The sequence below is a fragment of the Nymphalis io genome, chromosome 5 (assembly GCF_905147045.1).
Source record: "Nymphalis io chromosome 5, ilAglIoxx1.1, whole genome shotgun sequence".
In the NCBI taxonomy this organism is placed as follows: domain Eukaryota; kingdom Metazoa; phylum Arthropoda; class Insecta; order Lepidoptera; family Nymphalidae; genus Nymphalis; species Nymphalis io.
In genome coordinates, this window is record NC_065892.1 from 12,337,642 (window position 1) to 12,358,695 (window position 21,054).

General features: G+C 31.5%; 1 protein-coding gene across 1 annotated transcript in view; it reads left to right on the forward strand.

The window, feature by feature from the left end:
• Positions 1-21,054, forward strand: part of LOC126768695 (elongation of very long chain fatty acids protein 6) — a 38,565-nt gene that overhangs the window by 3,500 nt on the left and 14,011 nt on the right. The window contains exon 2 of the mRNA XM_050486959.1: positions 13,206-13,343. Coding sequence (XP_050342916.1) covers positions 13,206-13,343 — 138 coding nt within the window. The remainder of the gene's footprint in view (positions 1-13,205; positions 13,344-21,054) is intronic.

A 21,054-nucleotide genomic window follows, 5' to 3' on the forward strand; every position in this document is an offset into this window, starting at 1 on the left:
GGTGGATTGAGAAGTGGAAGAAATTCAGTCAAGAATCGCTGAGTTTTCATGTGCTGATTCGTTTTTATAAATTGTCTCGTGCTCGTCGGGAAAGGAAAACATCCTGAAGAAATATCATATAAATAAAAATCTATATGTGTATATCAACCCGCATTAGGGCAGCGTGGTGGATTAACCTCCAAATCGTAAGAAGAGCGCCCGCTGTCCAGCTTTGTAAAACTTATGGGGTGTTGTCATTCTTCGTGTAGACGTTTTCTTTCTTTTAAATTTCAATAAATCATTTTTTATAATAATATATATAATTCCGAAACAACCGTTTCAAACGACAGTCTTAAAAGCTGATATATATTTTTTAATTAGTTTAAAACTAACTGACACGAATTAGTAATTATTTTTTAATAATATAATTTACTATAAAGTAAATATAAAAAAAAAAATTACATTAATTAATTTAATAATTAATGAAAATGTTTCCGAAAAGTATATTGTCATACTTAACTATAATATTATAAATGTGGAAGTAAGTTTGTTTATATGTTTGTTATACTTTTACATACGGTACCTAGAACAGCAACACTAACTCGCGGACAAAGCTGCAGGCGGAAACTAGTAATTTATAAGTATCAGTAATGGTTGAGACCGAATAACCGCCGAATCGACGACGTTACTTTCCCGAATACATTGACGTAATAAGCTAAATATATAAAAATATATGCAACAATTAAACTTAAGCATATAAGTCACATTGTGCGTCTTAAAACTGTGGTATATAATTATGCGAAAGTTACTTGTTAAGTAAATTTAGTCTCAAGACCCGGACGACGAACATTTTTATTATGTTCAACTATATACAACAATTAATTATATATTAAATACGTTTTTCTGCATCAACAAAAAGCTTGTAACATCAATTTGTGAAAGGTAAAATATAATATTTTTTAAACCGGACCATCGAGAATTAGACCACGACGGACCGCAGAGGTAAACCTACTTTTTCTCTAGAGATTTAGATTTGTACACTTGGTAGGTTACTTAAGGTTAAGGGCTTATAAATGCAACGTTTACTATGGTACAGTTCTTACAAAACTAATATTGTAATATAAATATACAATTATATGTATAAATATTTATTACAATTATGTAAAATGCGACAGACCATGGAGGTCAGAGGTGATCCATTGCGCGACTATTTTTAATATTGTTTTTATATAAATGAAATTGAATTTTCGCAAACACAAATACGTTAAATAAGTTTTTATATAATACTGAATAATTAATTTATGATTAATGTTATATATATATATATATATATATATATATATATATATATATATATATATATATATATATATATTGTATATATTGATTGTTATATATAAGCTAAATATAATAAAGGTAGATAGGTACTGTCCACTCATCACGTATCTTACCGCAAAATAGTAATACTTAGTATTGTTGTGTTCCGGTTTGAAGGGTGAGTGAGCCAGTGTAATTACAGGCACAAGGGACATAATATCTTAGTTCCCAAGGTTGGTGGTGCATTGACGATGTAAGCGATGGTTAACATTTGTTACAATGGCATTGGTGACCACTTACCATCAGGTGGCCCATTTGCTCGTCCCACCTACCGATACTATAAAAAAATAGAGCATTTGCTTTATATTTTATTTAAATAAGCCGAGATTGCCTAGTGGTTAGAACGCGTGAATCTTAACCGATGATCGTGGGTTCAAACCCGGGCAAGCACCACTGAAATTTCATGTGCTTAATTTGTGTTTATAATTCATCTCGTGCTTTTCGGTGAAGGAAAACATCGTGAGGAAACCTGCATGTGTCTAAATTCATCAAAATTCTGCCACATGTGTATTCCACTAACCCGCATTGGAGCAGCGTGGTGGAATAAGCTCTAAACCTTCTCCTCAAAAAGGGAGAGGAGGCCTTAGCCCAGCAGTGAAACATTAACAGACTGTTACTGTTTATATTTTCTTTATAAAATCGATAAGCAATATTCTTATTTAAGATGACGATAATACATATACAGAAAATTGGCGTAAAATAGCAATATTTGTATTAAAAATCAGTTTCGTAACAATATTGTTACGCTATCAATATGAATGGCAACGATGTGAGCCAGCGATAAGATTTGATAACGTTTGATAAGCAGACAACTTCTTCACCTAGTTCATGGTAGATATTAAAAAAACGTTGTTATTATTTCTGAATACTTTTAATATTGCGGCTCTTGGATGTCTGCTAAGATTCGTAACAATTTATCCTCAGTTTTAAACGTATTTTGTATGGTTTAAAAATGCAAATCTTAATGCTTGTTAAAAAGTTTGGACTTTGTGCTGGGCCATTTGTGTACAAATCACTACCTATTTATTGCCACACCAAATATATATATTTTGTATTGCTATTAGCTTTGATTGAGTGAGAAGGTCAATGTGTTGTCTTGGCCTACTCACTCATCAAATTTTGTGGTGTGGTGCGGTGACATGTTGGACCCCCGGTTGTGGTAGCATGTCCTCGCAAACTGATGGCTTGCTTGTATGCTATATTTAAATAAAAATAAAGCATGATGTAGAATGTATACCGCCAATTTATTTTGTGATATTTATTTAGGTACAATTGATCGTGAATAATAATTGACATTGACCGGTCTACACTATCTTGATCAACTTGTCTTTCATTCGATAAGGAGAGAACGAAATAAACCTGCAGATAATATAATTTATACCTCTCTAATCTAGAAAAACTTAACCGAATTAAACCCAAATTAAAGGATTATTCGCACCCGATGGCACTTTTCTTAAAAAAGATACTTTTTAGAAATAAATGACTGAATTAAACAATGATGCGCAGTACTTAGGTTTGCATGAGGTAAATTTAATTCTATTAGTCTATGTACAATAAGACTATAATTGGACATAATCGGGCATATCATTCTACACTAACATATGCATGTGTAAACTATATTCACGACATAATATCTTTCTTCCGGCTTATAAACTATAAATTATGGAATTGAATTAGAAACTGCTAGCTAAATTACTAAATTGCCATATGAATTTTCGAGGATAAAATTTGCCCAATTGTTACAAAAAATTGCCTACGTATAAAATAAAAATGAACGCATCTTCCGGACACGTGTTTATACTGATAAGATTTAATGATTTAAATAAATATAATGTATTTTACTTTTATTATCGTGTTACGAAACAACGCGTGCTTTATGCGAGATCCATTACAGAGTAGTCGTAATGCAATTAATATCAGTTGACGCACTAATAGATTACAATCTGGTATATATATACGTGGGACAATTTTGTTTTCTAGCTTTATATTTAAATTTAATCGATTTTATTTCGTTTTTTTTTTAAATGATATTCACATCGTTTCGACGCAAACGATTGAAAGTTGACGTAGATTCCATTTGTCATAGTGATATGCGAAATTCACTACAATAGTTTTATTAAATTATAAATGGTTACATTTGAAATATACCCGTGTTCAAGCAATGGGATAACGTCAGTCGATATACTATATATTACGATCGGGTCAGGCACGAAGTGTAAAATTTGCTTCTTATATATTTCTTGAAAACTGATATTAAAATGAAATAAGGATGAAGTAAGTTTTATTCAAGATTAATCATTCGGATGACTCATCTTGATAACATTTAGATAAATTGTTAGAAACTATTAATTAGATGTTATCTTCAATAACAATACATCAGGATTAACAATTGTTGACAGTTTATTGTTACAGTGATTCAAGATGATTGATTGATTAAAGTCATCCTGACCGCTTTCGGCCACAGTGCCTATTCTCAGCTTAAAATAACCTACTGCGCAGAAGATATATAAGTGTGTGTGCAAACACAGTACACTCAATACCTTCACTCTTATAGTCCTACACGGCAATCTAACAGGACCGGAGGGAGATCAGTCGCGTGACCAACTTTACATGCATTGCAAAGCACGGGAAGGTTATCAATTACACAAAAACTATTTCTTACGACAATGTTTTAACAGAAATGCCCTACAATTTTAATTACTCCGAGCCGGGACTTGTACCTCGGAAGTCTTGAACAACATAGCTAACAAATGGAACAACGAGACTCTAACCAATAGACCTATGATAAATTGTTTTTGATAAGATTTAAAAAGCGTGTTAAGTAATTATTATCGGACGCCAGAGTTGAACGGCCGACCGTCACGGCTAGAGTCCAGGCGACCTTAGTGCTTTCTCAATGCTACAGTTAATATGATATTTTGTATTGAACAAGATATACTGAATAGTATTACACAACCTTTTGTTGAGACATTTGAATATATATTAGTATAATTATATGATGTATATAAAATACTGTTAAAGATGACGTTAATGCTAATGCTTATTATAATAATTCGTAACAGCCGGTGAATGTCCCACTGCTGGGCTAAAGGCCTCCTCTCCTTTTTTGAGGAGAAGGTTTGGAGCTTATTCCACCACGCTGCTCCAGTGCGGGTTGGTGGAATACACATGTGGCAGAATTTCAGTGAAATTAGACACATGCAAGTTTCCTCACGATGTTTTCCTTCACCGTAAAGCACGAGATGAATTATAATCACAAATTAAGCACATGAAAATTCAGTGGTTAAGATCACGCGTTCTTACCACTGAGCGATCTCGGCTTTTATAATTATCGATAACTATATAAAAAATTTAATTATTTGAGCTTGAGGTATAAAATCTCATTTTATTGTATATAGTTAATTGTTTATTACCCTAATCTTTATCTGTCATATTTAAACTTTCAATAAAACATCTCTGAACCGATGTTCTAAGAAAACTTCGATCGGTATGCTAATAATACCGTTTGATTTTTTCTATACATTTATGTATTTTTAATTAAATTAATTTGAAAAATAAATGGCTGATTTTAGTTATAATCATAATTTTTTTTTTATAGAATAGGAAGGCGGACGAGCATATGGGCCACCTGATGGTAAGTGGTCACCAAACACCCTTAGACATTGGCATTGTAAGAAATGTTAACCATCGCTTACATCACCAATGCGCCACCAACCTTGGGAACTAAGATGTTATATCCCTTGTGCCTGTAATTACACTGGCTCACTCACCCTTCAAACCGGAACACAACAATACCAAGTACTGCTGTTTTGCGGTAGAATATCTGATGAGTGGGTGGTATCTACCCAGACGAGCTTGCACAAAGCTCTACCACCAGTAGATTACTACTAGTAATTATGTAACATCATCAATATTTACTTTATAAGATAAAATACATATGAATAAGAAAATTTTAATTAAAATTTCATTCGTCTATTGATTAAGTAATTAAAAAATAGAACTTTTTCGAGTTCGTCATAGTCTTAAAAAAATAACATAAATTTAAATAATACAATTATTGTACAATTTAATATATACTTTTAATTACTATTTAATATAATATTTATTTTTAACCATCACCTCTATTTTATTATGCTAACATTATTCAGTTCATACTAATTAAATTAATATTCATTGAACTTTGACTGCTTTGTTGTGGCTAGCCTTTTATAATGATTTTATAAAAAGTAATTACAAGAAGCATTTAGCTTTAATTTTTCAATGTCAGACTTTAATGATAAATAGTCATGCATATTTTTCTTTTAATTTAAATTTTATCTTAGAAACGGGTTGAATTTATCTTTGAACCTCGCTCAAAAGCTTATGCAAATCAGATCCACGACTTCCAAATACGAAACGAAACATTCCATATAGTCTATATTTATAGACACTGACGATAACTATGATTCCTTACCTAGTCTTCTCGATTTTGTTTTTGATTTTTCAGTTAAATATACAAATACCATATATGGAATTCTTATGGAGGTTAATATTTTTCGTTACCCATTGTACATTGATAATACTATTCCAGAAATCTTTCTAAAGTGCCAACAACAACGTATACACACTTTCAACTCTATCGTTTAAATGATCCCTGCACGCATTTGATACAAAGAAATCAAATCACGGTACCTTACGGCCTTATTAATGTTATTTAGCATGTTTTTAGTTAAACGATGCAGTTCTTCTTTCGAATGTCAAATTAATGATGAATGAAAGGGAGATATCTGTGTTTAATTAAACACCCGTTAAAAACCAAGGGCATTATCTAATATTATAGTTTGTGTCTATACCCGTCCTTCAAACTGGACGACATACATACATTTATGCTCAATTCATTGAAAAAAAAATAGCATTGTTCCGCTTTAGTATGAATGATTGATTCATTCCTCGAACGGCAAGAATATTAAACGAAGTTTCCGCAGCTGTATGGAATTTTTTTAAATTGTTCTCTTCATTTAATTCTAACTTATGGATAAGTTTATCGATGTAGTTGCTATATTTTGCCTTCCGATTCAATTTTATTTGTTCTATGTTTAATTGTAATACGATACACTTATATTATTTTTGTTGTTAGAAAATTAATAGTAATAAAATACCTTGTGCCTGTGTTTTAGACAAAATTAACACATAACTTACTAAAATAAAAATATTTCAAACAGCAGAAGCTTAAAATTTTTTCATGACGTTTCTAGTAAATCGATTCGGTTAATACGCTAATATGTTGGTGTTATTATGTTTGTGTTAGGTCTCAAGACAGCGTCGTTAGATATATATACATAAAAACACTTAATTTATATAAAAAAATAAAAAGTTTGCATACATAAAAATTTAGGCTTTCGTATCAAAACAGACAAAGGAGGCACATAAATGATGCCAATCTGAACCAAATTTACTATATGACTTTGTTTTCCTAAAATTAGAAAACAAAAAAGCCGATAAAAAGCAATTATAATATTTCAAATTGATGGTTTTTTTTCAGCCTGAAATAATAAACTATTAGTTTCCAACCACGTCAAGATTTTGATAACATCTCGGACTACAATAGCATTCGAAATAGGTTTTCATCTTGCAGATAATCCACAGTGGCTTCTGGCTTATTGTACCTTGAAACAGTGCCAAGTTTGCATTAACAATATTTTTTTATCTTGATTTTTTATTAAGGCTTTCCGATATCAATTTCAATATGAAAATATCACGTGTAATAACATTACTTTTTTGTATTATAACGGTTATTTTTAAGAGTGGGAATAATAAGTATAATTATTAGGTGATATAAGACTGCAAAATGAATTTTCTCTAATGTTTTTTGTCGATTTGAATTTGGATAATCAAAATGTCATTGAACCAGCTTACAACGCGAGTCTGTCGAAATTACGTTCATAAAGTAACGCCCGTAACTTGGTAGTGAAATTACAAATTCACTTACTTAAATTAATAACTTAAATTTATTTACTTTGAAGGCTTTGTTTAGTTTAGTAATTAGTTACATAAATGTACCAAATGTATATGCCTAACAGTATATAATAAAATATTCAATTTATACAAACCATAAATAATATATCGAATAACAATTAATTCTTAAATATACATTGAAAATTGGTAGGCACACTGAAATATGGGCCACCCGATAATAAGTGTTCTTAATCATCTCTGACAACCAATGCGCCAACAACCGTGGGAACTAAGATGTTATGTCTCTTGGGCCTGTAGTTACACGACTACTACCTGGCTCACTTACCATTTAAACCGGAATACAATAATACGAAGTACTTTTGTTTGGCGATAGAATATACGACCAAGTATATCAATGCAATGAAGTAGTATGATGATGATTAGATTTCGGCCCGGGCGACCATTCTCAAGGATCACTTGCCAACTTGCGCCGGACATTATACACGTGTACGTAATTAAACATTCTTTCGAACTCCTGGATGCTACCGAATATGTCTAGATAAGTCCAATAACTATTTATTGGCTTTGGAATTAAACCCAGGGCCTTGGGATCAACCTTAAAAAATAGTCACTAGACCTAAATAGAAATAGTTAAGAATCGTCAATATAAGAGAAAAGCACTCGGAGAAAGCTAAAACAAAGACATAATTTAAAAATATTAAATATTTTCTAGTGTTGCACTACTGTCTTCACATTAATATAATTTAATACAATATCATCTTCACATTTTGTGCTGTATACTTTTTACCTACGATATAAATCATTAATAATTGAACGATTCTATAAATTCCATTAACATATATATGTATGTATGTGGATGGTTTATGTCATGGAATAAACCCTAACACAATATAACACACACATACAAACAGAAACACTTACACTTACGTTTATAGGTACTGTATTAATAATTCCAATGAACATTATTATCTCGTGCCAATCCGACTCTTACAACATATCTTCTACTACATTTGAAACGAACTATTCTAAAATTAGGATTGTATACAAACATTTAATACGTATACGGCCTTACAAAAAATCGTTTTCTCTTTCTGTCATCATTGATTTGACATTGGAGAGAAGAAACAACGTTCTTTTCGTAGTTACACCCTACTCAACATTTATAGATAAATTCGTAGAAATCTTTAAAATTTTTCGGTATTTTCTAATCCTGATCGTCGCATTTTAATAAAAAACCACTGTGATTTAAAAAATCCCTTTCAAAGGTAAGTTTATCCAAATATTTCAATTCAATTCGTTTATTACATTGTGGTCTGGGTATGTATTACTCACTTATTAGATATTCGAAAGCCAAACAGAGAAAATGGCTTATAAACCAGAATCCAAAAATGGGCTCTAGTTTGAAGGTGAAGATGTATAACATCTTAGTTCCCAAGGTTTTATTATAGTAAGAATATACATATTCATAAAAAGCTTGGCGATATAAAATACGTAAATACGCCTAAACAATTTCTTGTAAAATAAGAATGTTATCATACTACGTAATATTGCTTAGAAAATAGGTTACTGGCAAAGAAACGAAAAAACAAATAAATCACTCAGTTCAGCCGAGTCTTAGAAAGAAATAACAACGTCAGCTGTTTCGTAGGACGGTAGAGTCGACTGGGTCAATTGAATGGCTGGTATGTGCCGAGACAAGTTTCTCATATAAACAAATCTTATATAACATTTAAGTTTTAATGCTGATTTCTTTTAACCGTCATTCAATTACTTTCGTTACTATTGTCGTTAGATGAGGGTATTTTATGAGAAAGTTATTATGTTTGAAATACATATTATACCCTTTTCCCAAGGGCATTTGGTTAGGCGCGATGATAAATCAAAGGATCCGATTTTACTATTATTTATGTTAACTTTTGAGTTATTGGTACTATTATTACATTCATGTGAAGTTACCGTAGTCAATCACGAAATTATGTATATTTTTATCGTTGAACACTTTCATCCATATTGCCCATTCGTGTCATTAGTATTACATTTAAGAATGCAAAATGCTCGAGAAAAATTATATAGATCACTGACTATGTCGTCACAATAATCAACTTGTCTTGACAGGAACCAATCTGCATTATTACTTTTTTTTTTTTATAAATAGCCAAGGTATTCTATTATTATACAGCAGAATTCAAGTTTATTAGGTCCACAACTTCCTCTTTGTCGCAGCTGGTCTTTCCACATTCAAATGATTCACCGCGCCGTAAACTCGCTATTGCGTAACACTTGTACATTGCAGTTATCTCAAGTAAGGTCAATGCTGGCCTCGTTCCATAATAATCCTGTACCCATTAACCATCACTTGTGTAACTTCATTTTTTATTGTTTCCATTTATTATTAAGTACAGAAGTACTTAATAATAATAAACTCGTCTCCGAAGAGATAATATTTTGATATATATTTTTCCTTAAAGACTTACTGCTTACAACATAAAAAAAAAAACGATTTATAATAATAATCAATATTTGTTTCAAGTATTTATATAAAATTTATTTAATATAAACACAAAAATAAACTGTTATTTCGTAATGAGAATGATTGAATGAATATAACTAATATTTTTAAGTTCAATTAAAATTCAAAATAATTTATATTGAATCGTCATTTGTAAATATATTTTTATTTATTTATTATTTTATAGTATATGTAAACGGTTTTATGTTAAATCAAATAAATTGATGAAACTGCAAAAAAATGTCACAAGCCACGTGCTTTAATTTTAATTTCAAACATATAAATTAACCGAATAAGTTCTCAAACGGATTGTTCTCAATTGCAGCATATAAAAACTAAGCATTTTAATACGAAACATGCCTATTTAATTTGATCGTTCTATTGAAAGCTTTTTATGGATTCACACAAAAGTTACTGATACAATTGTCTCCGGACTCACACGTTATGATAGGTTATGGTTATACGACGAAGATAAGATTGTATCCAACAGGATTAGGCTTTCGAAAACGTTTATATAAAGACTGCGTAATATTTGTACAAGAGTTAATTACGATGATAAATTGATATAAGTAGATAGGTAATAAAATGATTTTGTATCATTATCAACTCATTAATTATTTATCAATAACTTCATCATGTTATTAATTAAATCTAAGTCGTTAATCCGTTTTAACGTTTTTAACGTTTAGTAGGTGGATGTCATTATTAAAACTAGTGTTTTTTTCTTTATAGAATAGGAAGGCGGACGAGCATATGGGCCACCTGATGGTAAGTGGTCACCAACGCCCATAGACATTGGTATTGTACGAAATGTTAACCATCGCTTACATCACCAATGCGCCACCAACCCTGGGAACTAAGATGTTATGTCCCTTGCACCTGTAATTACACTGGCTACCTTCAAACCGGAACACAACAATACCAAGTACTGCTGTTTTGCGGTACAATATCTGATGAATGGGTGGTACCTACCCAGAGGAGCTTGCACAAAGCTTTAACACCAGAGAAGTGTGTACGTTATTTAATACGTTGTGTTGAATTTTTGATCTGTCCCGTAAAGGTGAATCAAAGATAAAATGAATGAATAACTTGAAATACGAGCTACACAACCCGAAATCGCACAGATAAAATTTTCGTGTCGGCAGATATCGAGCAGCAGCAGCAGATATCGTATATATTAAAATTTTAAATCGCAATTCATAAGCAAGGTACATGTTTAATCTTTGTTTGGTATTTATTTTGATATGTACTCGTATTAATAATGCGTGACAAATAAAATTAAACTACAGTTATATATCATAAATTTAAACGTCAATAGTACAATGGTTTATGGGCCGCATCGCGATGTAAAAGTCGCAGGTTCGATCCAACCCCTTGGGCTATTGTCGTCCATGTAAGCTCAATTGGAGGGGTAAATAGGAATATTAGTAATTTAATTAAAACTGTATTTACTATTATTCTTTTAAAAAAAATTAATATAAAATATGTTTTCGAGGATCTTTGTGACTTAATGTTGGTGTTCAACAAATATTTTTATACGAAGTTTTAGTTTATGGGTTATAATTTTGGCAGCGTTAGCTTGCAAAGCGCCGCGACCGATTTTTTTTTCATGTCAGTTGATATTATAATCCCTATTTAAAAAAGTATATATACAATGAATAAGCATACTATATATCATATTATGTCAATTCTAAGATTACAAATTATACAACTGAATTTAATTGAGCTGAATTTTTTTTAAAGTACTCGTTATGATAACCTGCTTAAATATGTTCGAATTTTGAACATAAGATATTCAACATTTTATTTTATATTTCTAAAATAAAATGAAATTAATTTTATAGTAGAATAAGAAATTAACAAAAAACATATAAGGTATCTCTCATCCGTATTTCATAACCGGTATGGCAACTGTTAGTTATCTGTATACTGTAAAGTCGGCCTTCGTTACTTGTTTATGTTCCGGTAAGATTGCTTTTTGTGGTATAATATATCAAGAATCACATCAGCGGTGCTGAAGTCGAAGGTTCCATCAAAGCCCTTGCAAGGAAATCGTTAACGGAACGACGAAATTAAGCATTTAAATCGAGATTCAAATTAAACCTACTACGACTCAAACCTTAACGTACGTCCTTAATTCCGTTAGTTTAGATGGTAGTCATAATTTTATGCTCTACATATCACATTTTGTAGCTTTTCCTCACTAAATTGTGAAGAGAAAAACATATTTTTTCAATTAATCGTTTTTCGGTGCTTATAAATTATATCAACAATTCAGCCAATGGAAGCAAAGGCTGCCAAAACTAACGAATACATGAAAACTTTGGGATTCGGTGAATGCTCTATGTTTAAAGAAATGTTCGCTACAAAATGTATTTTTATATCCAATTTTACTTATTTGTATACTCAAGAAAAGTTATCGTAAAAGGACTAAGCTATATTAACTGCGCTTAAAAACTGGCGGCCGGCGCTTACTCCATACATTTAAGTTGAAAACAGATGTCCTAATCTGTATTCAAAACAGTATTTCTCTATATTAATAAGATTTTATTTTTCAAGGCGGTTACCAGTTCGGCTTTTTGGAGCTAACCTCAAAAAGTGGTTATGCATACATTTTTTTGCTGAATTCATTAGGAAGAACGCTTTTCAATTCCATCTTTGTTTCATCACACAATGTTTTCGTAGATTATTAACCGATTTCTAATAATAATTGTTTTTTAATTGAATAGGTTACTTCTGGGGTAATCCCATTTAAATTTGAAGAAAAAATCAGCGGTAATAATGGATAACTATGGGCTTCGTCGCTTGTTTCTCTAAACGGCGCTTCTCCTTTTGAATATAAACGTCTTGCGTTTAGGAAGTTTGCGTTTAGGAAGATTCATATTAAATAATTAATAATTAACTTAGACTAATAAAGCTAACAGGCGTAATATAATAAAACAGTTAGTATACGATAATAAACTGGTTTTAAGTTTGTACTATCGTTTTAAACGTTTGCTATACAGACTTAAATTTAATTAAAGAATTATTTTGAATGTTTATTTTCATTGCGCAAACTTAAAATTTGACAAAAAAAGTATGAACTACTTATTGCTTTTATATCTTCATATCTTAAAGATATTTTAAATTTCCATTCAAATTCAAAATTAGTTGTTTGAATTTCAATGAATTTAGTTCAAAAAGCTAGCAAAATTTTTAATAGATTTTTCATTTGATTTCTATTGTTCTGAATTGTTTTGACGCAATTCGGTAATTAATTCTTTGAAATATGTAATATGATACATTTTAAATAATTTTAATAATTTATGAGCTAGGCTCTATAGGCTATATAAATAAAAAATAAACATTATTTTTTAAAACAGTTTTAACTATTTTTTTCTCTTAGGTTCGAGTTGCGCCGGACTTTGATAGTATGGAACAGTGCCCTAGCGGCATTCAGTATCATGGGCGCTTGTCGGACCCTGCCCGAGTTCATCCATGTGCTGCGGAACCACGGACTGTACCATTCCATTTGTGTGCCAAGGTGAGTGAGATCCAATCATTAAAATACACATCCATACAAGTGCTTAATATAGTAAAGTAGTAATTATACTAGTTTCATAAAATATGGCTACAAATATCGAAATAATAGCAATGCCTTGCCGACCTTTTAAATGTATACATTAATAGGTTCGTACTAAACAAAGAAATTTTGTAATTACTATTATTATAATAATTAGAATGAGCATGCATAAAATATTTTGTTTTTTTTTTTTTGTTTTCAACAGATAAAAAAAAATCTCAAATATTTTCTGAAATAGGAAACAATCAAATACATATAATATTTATAAATAATTTAACATTTTTTGTAAGCGTAATTTATCTCTAGTAAGATTTAAATTTCTGCGGAAAAAAAGTGATTTGTTTAACGTATTATATATTTTCTCTATTTCCAAGATAAGAAAAATGTATAGAATATGATCAGTCAATCTTGTCAGTCAAATTAATTTAAATAAAACTAATCTTAGGCTCGTATAAGTGTAACACAAAAGGCGTGACGTTTTCCTGTATGCCTATAACAAATTGACGCTCCGGATCACGTCGGTATGCGCTGCGCGTGCTTGTGCGTGTCTATTGCTTTATTCACTAACCATCGTCTAGCGAAAGTTTACAATTCGTTTTTATTTGAACGATATTAGCTCTTGTAATAATGCTAGTAGAGAGTATTTTGTATATAATTTCGATTACACGAAATACGAGCAATGACGTGACTGTCAATTGTCGCTTAAAATAAAAATGTGTCTGACTGCGATTTGGTTTGCATATTATTAATTTCCCAATGTATAACATATTTGTATTGCATATTTATATGAAAAATTTACAATTTTACCAGATTTAATAAGAATTGACCTATTTAAAACTAAATCAAAATAAAATGGGTGGTACCTACCCAGACGGTTTTGCATAATACTCTACCACAAAGCTAAATATATTTTTCCAAGTCGTTCACTCTTGCCAAAGTGGTAGTGATTACGAATTACGGTCTTTCAAAGTTAAATATTAATAAAATGTCGACGTACAGAATGGAATTTTATTACTGTTTTAAATGATTTGACTTTGAGTTAAGATAAAAAAAAAACTGACAATTGACGTGCGGTTTGAACGAGTAAATTGCAAGAGAATTTGCATATAAACTATATTGTAGTCTAAAATGTTGACTCAGTGAATTACAATAACAGTCATTACAACAAAAATATTTAGTTGGCCGTTCAAATCATCGGTTTAAAATTTATATTGGAAATTGAAATTAAATTAAAGATTCGTAAACTATACTTACCCTTAGTGTTGCCAGACCAATCGATCGACAGTTCATACTATATATCAAGTCATCGACAATTTTACTAATCTATAATGATTACGATCCAACTTTGATTCCAATCCAACTTTGACTATTGTATATTTATTCGGTTCGGAATCGAACCGATATGATGTTAACATAAACCGTAATGTCAAAAACAAACATAATTGTTAACTAAGCCAATAGGCGATAATTAAATTAAAGAAGAAAAACGATATATACGGCAACGATTACGCTTCGATACGATTGTGATAAAGTTACAATTTTTTAGTAGAATTGAGAATCAAACATTAATCGAAAATCGGTTAATGTTTGATCGACGTTCAATGGATCAGTACTGTATGAAGAGTTAGACATGTCACGAAATTTCGTGTGAATTAAACCAAGTGTCAGATATGTCACAATCAAATTTACTTACAGTTGAGTAGATCATTTTTATATTGGTTTTATATTTCGTAAGAATTCATTTCCTTTTTACCTGTAAAATATTGAAAACTGACTTAGTTATACGCTATTTGTTGAATTAATGTCATTATAATTATATTCTATGTAACAAATCTCTTTCTACACTGGCCGCCAAAAAAATCGACCCACCCGTATTTTTTTACTTACAAAGTTGTTATCTTAACTATGCGACGACCTAGGTGGATTGTTTTACTTATGGGACATACATTTAACATTTTATTACCCACTTGATATTGATTTGGAGGAGTTGTAAGTGTTATTGAGGATATTTGGAATATTTTTAAAGTATTGATAAGAAAACGTTACTTTGTGCACAAAGTGCATGGTTAGTTTATTTCCAGTTCTTAACGCGGAGTCATCTCGGTTCGATGTTTATTATTGATTAAGTGTATGAAACTTTGTTGAAACAATAACTTTAATAAGTTTAAACATAAAAAAATGGATACTACTGAAGCAGAAGCTGCTCAAGTCGTAGCTCTTATTCATGAGGGGTTAAGTCAGCGAAATGTGGCTAGAACACTAAAATTAAGTCGTTCAGCGGTGCGAAGAGTGTACAAACGCTACTTGGAGACTGGGGAGTATCGCCGGAGACCAGGATCTGGCAGGGGGCGTGTCACGAACCCGACCGATGACCGTTTTATTGGTTTGACGTCTTTAAGAAACCGACATCTTTCGGCTGTTGACGTTCAAGGTAGACTCCGAGAAAGTCGTGGGGTGTCTGTGAGTGAAAATACTGTAAGAAGAAGACTTCGAGAGCAAAACTTAACCCCTCACAAGCCAGCAACAGGACCAAAACTCACAGCATCCCATCGACAAGCAAGACTACAATTTGCTAGGCAGCACGTCGATTGGACACTGGACCAATGGGAGACAGTATTGTTCAGTGATGAAAGCCGAATGTCTCTAGTAGGCTCTGATGGACGACGTAATGTCATGCGAAGGCCAGGAGAACGCTACTCTTAGTGTTGCATTCGAGAAACAGTCCGATTTGGTGGAGGCTCTACAATGTTTTGGGGAGGTATTTCTTTGACGGGACGCACAGAGCTGGTTTTTTCCGTAATCGTGCTGTTAATGCTGAAACTTACATAACGGACATTCTGGAGCCTCATGTGATGCCTTACGCTGGATATATTGGGGATAATTTCCAACTTATGCACGACAACGCACGACCTCACGTCGCTAGAATTGTTAAAGACTATCTCAGGGAAGTCGAAATTCCAGTTATGCAGTGGCCAGCCAATAGTCCGGACTTAAACCCGATAGAGCACCTCTGGGACCAGCTAAAACGTACGGTTCGAGCACGAAATCCAATTCCAGAAACCCTGAATCAACTGGAAGCTGCCCTAACTGAAGAATGGCAACGGACCCCACAGGAAGACATTAAAAAGCTAATCAGGTCACTTAATAGGCGTATGCAGGCAGTGATTAGGTCAAGAGGAGGAAACACTCCCTATTAAAGTAAGATTTAGGCACCCAAATTTAAAAACAAACGGCATAATCGTTTTGTACACAAAAAAATAAAATTGCGTAAAATTTTGTGTTTTCGTGTTTTGTCACATATTTACCTAAAAACCTATTTTTTGCGCACTATTTCTGTTTTTGTACAATCCTACAATTGCATTTTTTCATTATCAATCTTAAAAATATAAATATGTGGTAGTTTAAAACCATACGATAGCTTTTTTACAAAAAATGTAGGTGGGTCGATTTTTTTGGAGGCCAGTGTAATATTTCACGGAAGTATTCTGCGGTTAAAATTGAGTTTGTACTTAAAAAATAATATTTGACATTTGATCACTTAATGCCTTATGTATAGATTTTTTTTCAAAACATTAATAATTAAAAATGTTTTTTTTTTTATATGAGGGATAACCTCATATAAAAAAAACATTTAATTAAAAAAATATATTTAAAAAACGGTCTTCGTCGGTACGAATACTTGCAAACTTAACAAACAAAGCTATCAATTTATATCATCTTTACTTCGTTTTCATATACATTGTCATATTACAACACCTTACTTTTCTATGGCTCTTACAAAATAATAAAAAAAATATTATAAGATAAGTATTCTGAATAGCTTAGCATAAGGCAGAAAGCAAAATAGTAAAGAAAAGTAATAAACACTACAAGGTAAAATAATATTTTATTATAATTTGTGTAAATAGCGATGTTTACTAATAATGTAGTATAAACAAGCAAATCAAATAAGCAGGACGTGACACTACTAAGCAATAGTATTTATCGTCGCGCTGTAATAATTGTTGAATCCCTACCATTGCTTCAGTAACTATTTATTATCGATGAGTAAGAAGCCGAGATGGCCTAGTGGTTAGAAAGCGTGAATCCTTACCGATGATCGTGGGTTCAAACCCGGGCAAGCACCACTGAATGTTCATGTGCTTAATTTGTGTTTATAATTCATCTCGTGCTTGACGGTGAAGGAAAACATCGTGAGGTAACCTGCATGTGTCTAATTTCATCGAAATTGTGCCACATGTATATTCTACCAACCCGCATTGGAGTAGCGTGGTGGAATAAGCTCCAAACCATCTCCTCAAAAGGGAGAGGAGGCCTTAGCCCAGAAGTGGCACATTAACAGGCTGTTACTGAATAAGAATACTTGTTTTATAGTATGTACATCTGTGGATTACATTTATTTTATAATGTCCTGTATCCAAAAGTTGGCTGGAAGATCGCATATAAGATACATATTATTATTTTGATTTTTTGTTTATAATTGTATTTAACTTTCACTCGTTCAGTGTACAACCAAGCATACTCTATTCTGCTCTATCTAGAGTAGTCACAGACATGTACATATAACATTATTTAATTTTATTATAAGCATAGTTAAAACATACAAATGTAGATCTTCAAAGATTTGCTTAACATTTTACTTACGCAGACGGCTAGAACAGAAACAAAACATATATTCGTAAAATTAATTATTCAAGAAACGTAACATAACATAACGTCTACATAATTTCACAAAAACGTTTCCGGTAATTCTACGTTGGAATAGTTATTCATAAGTAGAACAATTTCACATTTAATAATATTAATTCAATATAATAAATAATAATGATCAGCCTTACATATAAATATTGCTTAGCGGTTGTTTAGTTAATCACTGATTCCTCTCTATCTGTCATTATTAATTTGATATTCGAAAAAAGGACGCAGCATTGTTTAACTAATGACTCCCTAAATGACGTTTTTAAGTAAAGCGGTATCTTATTATTATGTAGCAGGTTCTCTTGCTCTTATAATAGACATTTTACAATATCAACACTTTAACATGATTTATGATTCGTTCGCTGTCGACTCTACCGAGAAAAACCGATGATAGTATACAAATCTATTTATTATCGCAATACAAATATTAATTATTCCATGTTAAACATGCTATGTTAAGGAAAAGAAAACAACAATATTGCGAAAATTGCGATTGCCACGCTACGCTTAAACCGCCTCTATACAAGTCGATTCTAGTCGCGCAATTGCTAAACCGATGCCGTTTTAAAATGCTTGAAGACTTTCAATCAAATGGAATTAACGAAAATGGATTCAATAACAGTTTTTAATCCATTTTGTTTCTTTAAATTTTCAAGACATTAGATTCTTGATCAACTACAATTAAACTTATGAAGAACTTCGTCAAATACTCCGTACGGCAAGTAAGACAGGCTTGATATTATCTTTCTGTATTTTATAATATTTAAAAATAAAAAAAAAACTATATTGTTTATGTAATGTTAATTATTAGTTATTACATTGTTTTACAAAAAATGGGATACTGCATTGTAAACTGAGTAAAAACGCAATTATTGTTAAATGCTATAAAGAAAATGTCGACACAGACGTGTTTAGTACGAGTGCGATTAAATAAACAAAACAATGTAAATTTTCACAGCTCAACAGTTTATTAAAATAAATTATTATTATCGTATATTTGTAACTTTACATATCCTTCATAAAAAAAAAACCCGACCCGGTTTTTTTTAAATTATCTTTTATACGAACATGAACTTTCACGTATTTAAAATATATTTTAGTAATGTACACTTTTCTGTATCAATTGTATCTTGTATCGACCTTCTTCGTTTACATGTGTTCACGCCACGGCGTACCGAACTAGATAAATTACACGACCTCATTTTCATAGCGACCTATTTGTCATCGTTTCATCTAACTGCAATTGAATCATTGAAGTAGACTGATTTTTTTCATAAATATTTATGAATTTTAATTTTATTTAATTTAAACAACGTGTACAATGATCGAGGGTAGAAAGTTAGGTGGAAATTAAGCCATGCTTTATATTAGCCAATCAGCTAATTCATGAAGTCTCTCGTGTATATAATTTGATATATCTTCCTAAAAAGTCTAATTTATTTTCATTTGATGCATATTGAAAAGAGTTCATGAATTATTTCTTGTTGAACACGTATTTCTCCTTCTATAGCTTAAACAAGTTCTATAAATCAAAATCAATAGGCTAACATTTATTATTTACTTGAGGGTTTTGTGCAAACCCGGCTGGGTAGGTACCACCCACTCATCACGTATTCCACCGGCAATCAGTTATACTTAGTATTGATTTGGACTGAAAGTTGAGTTTAACTACAGGCATAAGGGACAAAACAACTTATTTCCCAAGGTGTGGGTGTCTGGGTGGGGATGGTTAATGTTTCTTAGTGTCAATGTTTAGGGTTGGGTGGTGGTGACCACTTACTATCAGATGACCCATTTCCGTCAATCTTGCGTCCGTCCAAAAAATCTTAGAAGAGTGGGTGTGAAAATTTAAAACTCAGCCAGTCTCTGGTACGTCTCTTATCAAGACTTGACCCTCGCGAATCAAGAGAGGTTTGCGAAGGGCTCTTGTGTTTTGTCTTTTAAGTTTCAGCGGCACTTTGTTGAGTGGAAATATCGTTTGCGGCGCAATTTTATTTTTGTATTTTATGTCTTTGATAATATACTGTGTTTAAATTTTAAAAGAAAATTCAATATAATATTGTTCGTTGTTAATCATACAGTTTGTGTTAACGTATTAAAGCTTTTCTGTGTTTGCAATCTGAGGAAAATTTGAATTGAATTAGAGTATCTTCTTAAACGTATTAATAATAAAGTTAATTGTAATGGTTTTACTATTTTATAAACACTGAAACCCATTTTTTAAAATATATTTTTATTCATTAATAAATTATTTTTGCCTTATATTTAAAGTAAAAATAGTAAAAATTTCCGACTTTCCGTTGAATATTTACACATTTGAGCTGTTGGGACTTTTACATACTTTCTGTAACTTTGTACGTTTTTTGTATTCGATTTAAATATTTTTTTATACTGAACTGTATATTGAAGGCTTTTATTCTACGTACGCAATGCGTAAACAAGCAAGCATGCGTAACATATTACAAAAACTATTTAAATTGTTTTTCCGCGTTTTTAATGCATATTTAAATAAGAATTATTTACATTTAGGATTTAACTAAATAACTTACAAAATTAAACGACTACCTACGCTACACGTCTGTAGCTTAAACTCTTTACGTAAGCTTGGAAAAACCATTTTTAATTTCTTATAATATTACTATGATGCAAACGTCGACGACGATTCAAAATAATGTTTGTTTATCAATTTGTGAATATAATAAAAATATTTTATTTTATTATTTAAATATTCGCAAATAATATTCTGCCACGCATCTATCTATCCCACATATATCAACCCACACTTAAATTTCTTTACGGAGAGGCGGCCTTTTTCGAGCAGTGGATCTTTTAGGAGCTGATCGCATTTTAATAAAAAGCGAGCGTTCACACCCAACTCAATCTGCACCGACTGTCAGAGAACGTTACGCTGTTTACTGCTTTTCCATAAATATTTGACCTTCTTTGTGCTTGGCTACTTCGCAGAACCGCTCGT